This window comes from Asterias rubens, chromosome 18 (genome assembly GCF_902459465.1).
Source record: "Asterias rubens chromosome 18, eAstRub1.3, whole genome shotgun sequence".
NCBI classification, from domain to species: domain Eukaryota; kingdom Metazoa; phylum Echinodermata; class Asteroidea; order Forcipulatida; family Asteriidae; genus Asterias; species Asterias rubens.
Window position 1 is genome coordinate 5,035,821 of NC_047079.1, and position 10,878 is coordinate 5,046,698.

General features: G+C 40.2%; 1 protein-coding gene across 5 annotated transcripts; it reads left to right on the forward strand.

Moving 5' to 3' along the window:
- Nucleotides 1-7: 7 nt before the first annotated feature.
- LOC117302377 lies at nt 8-10,512 on the forward strand. Of its 5 annotated transcripts, XM_033786305.1 has the most exons (11): nt 8-392; nt 4,775-5,062; nt 5,385-5,583; nt 5,933-6,029; nt 6,699-6,938; nt 7,619-7,738; nt 7,884-8,003; nt 8,125-8,451; nt 8,672-9,007; nt 9,292-9,480; nt 9,535-10,512. In XM_033786305.1, the coding sequence occupies exons 2-11, from the start codon at nt 4,827-4,829 to the stop codon at nt 10,488-10,490; spliced, it is 2,820 nt and encodes a 939-aa protein (XP_033642196.1). In that variant the 5' UTR covers nt 8-392; nt 4,775-4,826; the 3' UTR covers nt 10,491-10,512. The 5 variants fall into 5 exon arrangements, with proteins under 5 accessions (XP_033642196.1, XP_033642194.1, XP_033642195.1 ...); XM_033786303.1 differs by having other exon boundaries at nt 9,292-10,512; XM_033786304.1 differs by having other exon boundaries at nt 6,702-6,938; nt 9,292-10,512.
- The last annotated feature ends 366 nt before the right edge of the window (nt 10,513-10,878 follow it).

Below are 10,878 nucleotides of genomic sequence, written 5' to 3' on the forward strand. Positions count from 1 at the left end.
TGTATGTTTTATATTCTATACGGGTATAATCGTGCGCGGGGTTTGGGTTTACGCCCATTTATGTAAAGGAGCCCACCGTTAACGGTTAGAGGCAAGAGAGGTACGGAATAAACGACAAGCCCCACCCGCGGGAGCAGATGATCTGTCCAGTATGACCAGTGGAGCTATGACGATGTAAATGTTTTAATTTAAATACAGCACGAGGCGTTTTCCAAGAGTAGCCTATGATTACATGAGAACGCAGAAGGCTCATGGTGATACACTTCAAAGTTAGCAACCAGTTTGCTTTACATGGTGTCGTGGCCTGGTGGATAGCAGGGGAGAGTGTCACCTACCAACCAGCTGTATGACTGACTTCACTCTATTTCAACGGCAGCTTTGACTAGCTAAAGGTAACTGAGTTACGTTCTCAAGATCACAAAGTACCAAAAATACCAAATTGCTTAACTCAAATTAATCACAAGTTCGTACTATTGAAGTTACACATTGTTATAACTATTGTGAATGGAAATGGATAAAACATGTTTCTCAATTTTCCTACTCTCAGATTTTAGTAAAATTTGGATTAAAGAACATTGTCTTTTCAGTTTAATGCCATTGGACCCTTTCGGTATAAACAGTATTGTCCAAGGCCCACACTTCGTGCATCACAAGTTCTATATAAAATAACAAACCTGTGAACATTATGCTCAATCGGTCATCGGAGTCGGGAGAAAATAACGGGAAAACCCACCCTTGTATCCGCACGATTCGCCGTGTCATGACATGATTGTGTTTAAAATAAATCCGTAATTCTCGATATCGAGAATTGGTATTGGTTTACTGTTTTCTCAAAAAGTAAAGCATTTCATGGACTAATAATATTTCAAGAGAAGTCTTTCACCACTTCCTTCTGTAAACCCTGTAAGTTATTTGTAAATTTGTGAACTTTTATTTTGTTTTCTGTACCGAAAGGGTCCAATAGCTTAAACCGATGGTTCGAATTTGTTGTGCGATAAATTCCAAAATCTTTTCCACATCAAACCTACTGCAGTGACGGTGTTTACAATTGACTTTTCATTTGAGGTTGGGCAATCCTGCATGACGACCAATCAGGGTCCAAGAGGTACACCCCAACGTCCCCTCAGATAAAGGAAAGTTTGTTTGAAACAAAATAAATTGTCATGTGCGTTAATACAGCGTTATTTTGATGAAAATGTTATACGACGAATGTAATCCACTCGGTCCGCGAATAAACAAACCTCAGCATTGCTCAAATCTAACGGCTGTCTCTTACCACGTAAGATTTTGTTTTGTTTTGCCAGTAATTTTCAACCTGACACGTCACCGTTACTGGCATTAAAGACACTGGAAACTATTGGTAATTGTGAAAGACTAGCCTTCACAGTTGGTGTATCTCAACATATGCATGAAATAACACACCTGTGAACATTTGGGCTTAATCGGACTTCGAAGTTGTGAGATAATAATGAAAGGAAAAACACCCTTGAAACACGAAGTTGTGCGCTTTCAGATGCTTGATTTTGAGACCTCAAATTCTAAATCTGAGGTCTCGAAATCAAATTCGTGGAAAATTGCTTCTTTCTCGAAAACTACATAACTTCAGCGGGAGCCGTTTCTCACAATGTTTTATACTATCAACCTCTCCCCATTACTCGTTACCACGAAAGGATTTATGCTAATAATTATTTTGAGTAATTTCCAATAGTGTCCACTGCTTTTAAGCCAAACCTTCCTTAATGCTACTCTTACACTTGGGCGAATATCTTGCGAATACGAATGTTTGAAATTCGCGATGAATTAGCCCAAAAGTTGCGATTTGATAATGAATATGTTCTCTGTCGTCCTTAAACCTCTCCTTACCAATATGTTACGCATAATACGCACGCTTTACCAACAGTACCAATGCCTTTACGACTTTACGAACGTTGCAAACGCCTACGCATGATTTACCAACGTTACCAATGCTTACGAAAATCACGCCGAATGACCGTCTTCGCAACATTCGCTGAAATTAACATACCGGTTTGTAAATTGGGCGATCTTCGTTAGGAGGTAGGAAATAATTTGTGAACGTTCCGTAATTTGTTACCAACGCTTACGAAGACACGGCGAATGCTGCGAAGTTTGAGCGATTGTCAAATATGTCCTTCCGATAGCATATTATTCGCTTGCATATTTGCCGTGTGAGAGCAGCATAAAAGGACCAGAGTCTTCGTAAGGAGGTGGAGAATGACCTGTGAACGTAGTGAATTTGTGGCGAATGTTGCGAAGTTTGAGCGATTGTTAAGTATTTTCATTCGTAAGCACATTCGCTAGCATATTTTCCCCAGTGTGAGAGTAGCATTATCTCACTGCAAACATTTTGTCAAACTTAGCAGTAAACAAGTTCAAAGGCATGCAGCCATGCGGAAACAATATGTAAAGGTATTACTCACTACTCTGAGCTTGAACCGATCAAGTCTGCAAAATTCAGCATACAACACGCTGTTTAACAATGTAGTTAAAAACCTATGATAGTCGCCAATACCAATACAACTAAAATAAACTTCTTGTGTTATATTTTGTTTCAAAACATAAATCTTATATAGGTTGAGAAAGTGCAAAAGAAATAGGCCTATGGCTACATATGAATTAGCAAAATGTTTCCCAGGGTCACTATCTGCGGCCCCTTGAATTTTTTGCTTCATACAAAACAACACCTTTTCATAAATTTCCATCCATGTTTGCCCAAATAATAACACGCTTGGAAATGTAAATTTTTGGCATTGTTATGGTAATCATATTTTTGGTTCAGTGTACCAGCCTCCTCCATTGTACCTTGGATCGGCCTTGGCAATAAACCTTGAAGTTAACAAAAACACATTTTTCTTTCATCAGGCTTGTTATGTACAAACGTTTTGACATAAATCAAATGATTCAAGATTGGGAATATAGGCAGGGAATGCACAAAAGGATTACTTTAACCCGCGATAGTTTCCCGGAGTCCTTCCGTGAGCCCTGGGAGCATATCGGCTTCGCTGACACTCAAGTTCTTTATACAAAACAACACAATACTTTCAAAACTGTCGTCCATTTTTAATTGTTGACGCTGGCGCTTTTTCTTCATACAGAACAATACAATATACTTTAAAAACTGTCGTTCATTTTTGCTCAATTTAACATAAAAGCACTTATAGGGAATGCAAGTTTTGTAATTTTTAGCGCTACATGGTCGGTCTGCGCAGTGCGCATTGTTTGTCTGCATAAGTATTCTTTTTAGGAAATGATTTGCAAGACAGGTGTTTGCTACCCAGAACCGGTTATTCCATTGGATACAATGGTGTCATTGGATAAAATAATGCAGTGACTAAAAGCTTCCGTATCTGTGTTTTGATTGGTCTCGGGTAATGTATGCGCAGCCAAACAGATATGGAATGAGGCAGTCTGCATGCTGTTTCCTCTTGTGTATACAGTATTGTACATGCATGTGGATGTACTTGCATGTAAAGTTGGTGTAAAATTTGACTTCGTTTCACTATGTCAAATGAATGTAGGTGAAAGGTGATGATACACGGGGCTAGAAGGCCACTCTTCTGGCGTTATTTACGAGCCTCGAAGTGTGTTCACGCGCCGGGCGATCGTAGGCTTCGCTCGGCCCCAGCGGCCAGTCTATATCCAGGACCGCTGGGATGGGCTAATCGCTCGCACAGATTCTTGTTCAGGAAGTACGTCATACGTACAATGCATAGAAATAATATGGTGCAGTGTGAGTGTGATGCATGATGGGACTGCGCATTATTAAACCAATGACAGTGCATGATACGTTTGCCCATCCCAGCGCCTTTGGTTAAAGCAAGGCACTGGGGACGAGCGAAATCGTAGGCTAGATAGACGGAGGTTATCTGCCAGAGGGCGCTATTCCAGGCAATAAATGGGTGCGTTCGTTTAGCTTCCCTCTGGGTCGACCCCGGTGTGGCGGTTTCAACTTTCCTGCCGTGTTAAGTTTTCCGAATGACCAAATACGGTAACATTACGTCATGCGATGCCTGCGCACAGCAAGCAAAAGTAGTAAATTTTTAGTGCTGTATTGAGTCATCCGTATTACTCTCCGGTAGCTGTAGTCATGGCGGCGTCCACGAGTACAACGAGCGGCGAACGCGTGGATCGTATGAGAGAATTTGGTGTGGCACAAGCAGTGTGACCTGCTTACAGCTGTACGCATGAATACGTGTAAAGATGGGGCAAGAGAATGTGACTAAACAGAAAAGAATCGTAATAATAAACAATTTGGGGTCACTGAGAGAACTACAGTACTCGCCAGTGTACTTGCGGCTGTATTTTTGTCTGGCTACGTCACTCGGAAAACTGAACACACCGGATAGCTTAAACCGTTCCAACAACGTGGTGAATTAATGTCCGGCTACGTCACCCGGAAAACTGAACACGGCGGAAGACTGAAACCGCCACACCGGTCTGCACCGGTACGTTCGAATAGCTTTTTGCGTCATTTCAGGGGCTCACCCGGGTAAAAGCCCCAGTGCCCTGATTGTGGAGTGGGTCACTTGGGGGCTGGCCCCATGTGCATGATGTCGCTACGAGAGCGGTGAGTGATCGTTCGATTAGCTCTTGTCAGGGGCTCACCCGGGTGAGCAACGCGGGGTAGACCCATAGAAGATAATCGAACGCATCCAATGTATTGGTGGCTATCGGGTAAATAAAAGCCGCGATCACAGATTGGGAACAAGTCTAGGAAAGTTCATACAAACTGATTGGCTCAATTCCATTGTTTCAGAACATTGAGCATTGATCATTCTTCAGTGATTGCATCCCAAAGCGCCGCCAACATGTCCCAGCCATCTTTAAAACAGTGGTATGAAGACCGGAAGAGGTTAAGGGTCGTCTATGATCATTCCAGGGCAAAACCAGTAGAGAGGAAGAACAAAATCAAGAAGAGTAGACAGGCGGCTTTTAAGTCTGCATTAGCAGAGAGGACAAAGCCATCGGGACAGCATCAATACACCAAGACAAACACGTCAGATTCATCATTGGGCAAAGAACAATGCGGAGCACAAGCAAAAAGGTACCGTAGTGCATTCACTCAACAGTATCGAGAGTAGAGGGTGTAGGCGTACTATGAAGTTTTCAAGAAGGTCCAAGTTCCACACTGCCCAAACACTGCATTTCTAAGGGGACGATTGTGTTGAGACAAAAATCTTAGTGTTATGATGGTGAAGTTCCTTGAGCAAAATGTTTTTCAGCTCAACTGCTTTACGCAAGTTTTTTCTGACTTGGATTTAAATTCAATTGTTAATACGAACAAAATATCTTTATTGTCTACTAGCAGAAGTAATTGAGGTATTGTAATTTTTTAAGACATCAAATTCTAATTCTCATCTCTACAGAGACGAAGCCTCATCTTATAGAAGCAAAGACTCTTATCACATGATACAGATATTTATCAAGACGCCCATCAACCCCAAAACCCTCTGTCTACGACTCGATCATAAAACAACCGTCTCCGACCTGAAACACATCATTCACAGGAAGTTGGCCATTCGTCCCGAGTTGCAAAATCTGTACACAAACAACAAAAGGTTCAAGGTATTGGTCTACATAATAGTAATTTTGATTTATGAACCATTCACTTTTTGCATGATTTCTAAATGAATAACAGTATTTTATCTCACTTCCGGGAAAGGGACAAGATTGGACCAAGAGTTATCACAAAGGTTACTTAATAGAAGAACAAATACCGGATGGTTGCATAACGACGGCTCGTATTATATCTTGACAAAAAATTATGAAAAGAAAAAGTTGATTTGCGAAGATAGAACAAGAATTAAACCCGTACTGAAAACAACGGAAGTAATCCAAGCAGAAATGTGAGAATTCAAGGACCCTCGTTCGTAATAAATTTGACAAAATTTTCTTTCCCCCTTTATTTTCCCAGTTGTGTGACGCTTTGACTCTTCTTGATCTTGGCATTAAACCGGAGACAAACATTGATCTAACACTAGCAGAAGGTTTGCTTGGTGGTGCCCCAACACGTGAGTAGTCCATTTTCATGACGTGTCAGTCTTTGTGCTGTTTTTCTCCAAACAGTCAAATGAAATTCGTCTTTGTTTACACCTTTTAATTGATTGATTATCAATAAAATGAAACTAAGGAGCATTTAACCTAACGAAATCTCAAATTAATAATAATAATAAAATTCAGTGACATTGTTTTGTTCTCGACGCATTTTCATTTGCATTGCGTTTTCTCGACGTGTCAGTCTTTGTGTTGTTTTTCTCCACACAGTCATTTGAAATTCGTCTTTTTTTACATCTTTTAATTGTTGATTGATCATCAATAAAATGAAACTATATAAGGAACATTTAACCTACGAAATCTCAAATTCAGTGACACTGTTTTGTTCACGCTGCATTTGATTTTTCATAATATTATCTGAAACTTACCCGAACGACTGGCAGGTTCATTTTGTGCTAGGAAGTTTGTAGGATTGTGCAGAGATAACGTTCTAGAACCGACGTTTTAATAAGATGGAAAACAAATCTTTACATTTATAGGAATTCCAATCCCTATTGATTTATTTTGTTTTTACAAAAATCTTACATTCTTGCATTCTTACATGTAACAGTATTTAAGACAGACATTAATATTCCAATATAAGATTATCATTAGTGTTTCATTCTCTAAAATGTTTTGGCCTAAAGCAGTAGACGAGACATTCCTACGGACTTTAGCGGGAAACCTCGGCAAGGACTGGCAGCAACTCGCAGACAAGCTTAAGTTCATACCAGCAGAAATTGCTGAGAGCAACCCAGAAGAACAGGCTTACACGATGCTAGTTTCTTGGTTGGGTGCGCAGCAAGCTGATGGCAGAGAAGCGGGGGAATGGTTGAGAAGTGCTTTGGTTCAAATAGGTCGTCGAGATTTAGCTGCAAGGATCCCAGGTTAGAATATGGTTGGATTATTTTTGTTTTTAAATATGAAACACTATAATTGTCTCTCTGTATAGAGAACAAGAAATCCGTGCACAGTGTTATTTATTATTGTTGATGACAGAAGAGGTCAGCACATCATGGAAGTTCCGTTTGGTTTTGGTTTGTTTTCTTTCTTTTATTACCAAATATGAACATCACGGTAACAAATGAAAATTGACAAAATCGTATGAGGGACAGACTGGTGTGGGTAGGTAGGCCTATTGGTAAAGGGGTCTTGAAGTGGAGTATTTATTAGACACGAACTGAGCGCTGCTCTAATTAACCCCGATCTGCATTGGTGTTGTGTAGGAAAGAGAATAAGAGATTTAAATCTTGAACCCAATTTTTCATTTTATTGAATATTTATATCCCCAGTTGTTTTGATTTGTCGTATCACAATGAGCAGATAGTGACTGACATAACATTCTTATCATAACAAAGTCCATAGTTTCTTGTAAGTGAACAGTACAATGGATTTAATTAATGCTATAGACAGGATAGCTTTTGCACTAACATTTACATTTAAACCTTCAAAGTTAGGCAACATGAATTATGTCAGCAATACTTTGTACCAAAATAAATTGCAACAGTTTTTTATTAATAAAATTATTTGGAGATACCTTTATGTGTGGTTGTCATTCTTCTGGTAGGTTATTCCCCAACATCCCCAAGAGCAGGTAACAAAGACAAGTCGCCGGATGCATCAGGAGCTGATGAGAAGAAACTACAAGTCCCTGAGGCAGACAGGACTGATTTGCCACAAACCTCAGGTAAACCTTCCAATACCGCATTATGTCATCAATACGTTGAAACAAGTAAAACATCGCGGCAGGCAGGTTATTTTGTTAGTGGCATGTTATTTTGTTAGTAAGATTTTACGATAAAACCCTTTGTGTGTTGTCATACTTCTTGTAGGTTACGAACCCACATCCCCAAGAGCAGGTAACAAAGGGAAGTCTCCGGATGCATCAGGAGCTGATGAGAAGAAACTACGAGTTCCTGAGGCAGACGGGACTGATTTGCCACAAACCTCAGGTAAACCTTCCACTCATGAATTGTGTCAGCAATTCGTTGAAACAAGTAAAACATCGCGCCAGGCAGGTTTTTTTTTACTTATAAGATAAAACCCTTTGTGTGGTTGTTATTCGTCTTGTAGGTTATGTACCCACATCCCCAAGAGCAAGTAGCAAGACGCAGTCACCGGAACATCAGTCAACATCAGATGCATCAGGCATTATTGAGATGTTAGGAGTCGTAGCTGAAAATATTGGAAAAGATTGGAAGCAACTCGGCACTTCTTTAGGCATTAAAGCTGCACAAAGTGACAAATATCCAATTGACCACCCAAATGACGTCAGAGAGCAGATCTATCAAATGCTGCGTGATTGGGTCAGAAAACAAACAAGCCAAAAGGAGGCTGAAGACGGGTTGATAGAGACGCTTCTCAAACTCGGCCGTGCTGACATTGTCCAAATGTTACCAGGTAAGTAAAATCACACCTTGTTGTTGCTCCTGTTTGTCTCCAGGGAACATAGTGTCGTTACCCTTTGGCTTAACTTTACTAGTGAAAATTGTCAGAGACATCTTTCCTTCAATTCGAAATAAGTAAGCAAAACTTTATCGAATAAAATGCAGACCAGGTATATTGTTTTATTAATAGGATTGAATTAAAACGACATTTCTGGTTGCTTGTCTCCGTTAAGGTTGTGCAAACACATCCAAAGGAGCAAGTAAGGTAGACGAAGTTCACTGCAAGCAACTAAAGGAACACCAGTCAATAACCGATGCATCAGGTATTGGTGAGAAGAAGTTAGGAGACATAGCTGAGCATATTGGAAAAGATTGGAAGAGACTCGGCACTTCTTTGGGTATTACAGCTGCAAAGATTGACACATATCCAGTCGATTATCCAAATGACCTCAATCAACAAGTCTTTCGGATGCTACTGGATTGGTGCAGACATGACCCAGAGGCGGCTGAAGATGGATTGAAAGAGGCGCTTAAAGAGATCGGCCGTACTGACATTCTCAAAAGATTAGGTATGCTTTATTTTAAAAACTTTAACCAGTGTCCCATTTTGGTTTATTACTTACACGTTTAAAAAAAAGTCCATTCCCTTAAGGTGATCCCTCTGTTGGCGATTCGCAGATTGCACAAAAAAAACCTGGCTTCGTGGCTTCTGACTTGCACGTCCCCTGAACAAAAATATTAACAAAATATTGAGACCGTAGGCATTTTAAGAGCTATAGATTATTGACTATCTGCAAGTTCCACACTAGTTAATTTTCCTTGATTAACCCAGAATTGCTAAATACTTATACAGGTGAGATGGAGCTGCCCTCCAAAGCGTTGGTTGAGACTTTGGTGAGTCATTACTTGGAGACGATGAAAGTGAACACACATCCTACTGTTAAGCATTTGGCTCGTGATATGGATCAACTTTATGTAAGTTTAGAACTTTTGCAAGAAACAAACGAACTTGATAAGCCACTCATATTGCAGTCAGGTTTAGTTAAGGGAAAACATGAAACAGATCACACAATACACATTGACATTGAAGGCGAACACGAGACCGATAAAACCCAAACAGAGTATAAGAAAATTCCTCTCAAGTCATACGGAGACATGATAAGCTTGGATAAGAACAGAATCTTAATCACTGCTGAAAGTGGGTATGGTAAATCAACACTTCTAAAGAAGATAGCTCATGACTGGGCTGTTTTACAGAGTGATACTCACGTGACTCAACAAAAACAAAAGTCGCCTCTGTCAAAGTATGAGCTTGTCTTTTTGTTGGAAATAAACAAAATGGACGCAAAGTTCAACATTACGGATGAAATATCTTCTCAAATATTGCCTCAAAACGAATTTGGGAAGAAGAGTTTTGAAAATTATATGACACAAAACCCAGAGAAAGTTCTCATCCTACTTGATGGAGCAGATGAAATCTCATTTGAGACACTACAAAATGCAAACGAAGACTTCAGTGTTAACAACGTCCTCTCGTTCAAGTCGCTTAAACGCTGTAAGGTTATCGTAACAAGTCGTCAATCTACGGCCCTTAAATTACTTGCTTGCAATCCAGATTTCACAAGAGTAAACATAGTTGGGTTCGATGACAAAAATAAGAAAGAATATATCCGCAACTACTTCAGCAACCATGATTCCCAACACCATGATCATGTATTTTCTGAAATAAATAAGTCGGACACACTACAAAGTTTAGGGGAGGTTCCTCTGTTTCTTTGGCTGATGTGTTCGTCACTAACACAGGCTGGAAGTCAACTACCTGACAGGATTACAGACCTGCTTAATGACGCAACCAGCATAATCCGTAAGCAAAAGATGGGCAAAGATTGGACATCCAATCTCCCCGAGAAAATAACCGAAAATGGGTTTAATGAGCTGATGTTTAAACTTGGGCAAGTTGCACTTGAAAGTTTGGTGTTAAAAGGGCTACGCACAAAATTCCTTCGTGGTTTCAGAGCTTGGTTCAGAGGACCTTGTCAATTTGGGATGTGAAGTCGGCTTGCTGACCCGAGTTCAATTCATGCACGGTATAGAAGAGGTTGAACGAGTCCACTTCTACCACATGATATTCATGCAGTTTTGTTGTTCTGTTTACCTTTCTGGTATGGCAGAGTCAAATCCTGATAAGTTCAATGAGTACATGTCGCAATTGATAGACGGCGACGTAGAAAGAAATGGATACTTAATCCGTTTCTGCAGCGGGAGAAAAAGAAAGGCTGCAGAATGTGTCATAGAACTGATCAAAAATCACCTTTCAGCTTACAGTAAACACACTCCTGTTGAGTGTGAGAGGTATGTATGTTTACATAGGATAATGATGCTGGCTTTGTTTGAAGCCAAGCTTGGTTCGTCTGTAAAAACCCTCGCGCTGGATGAATGG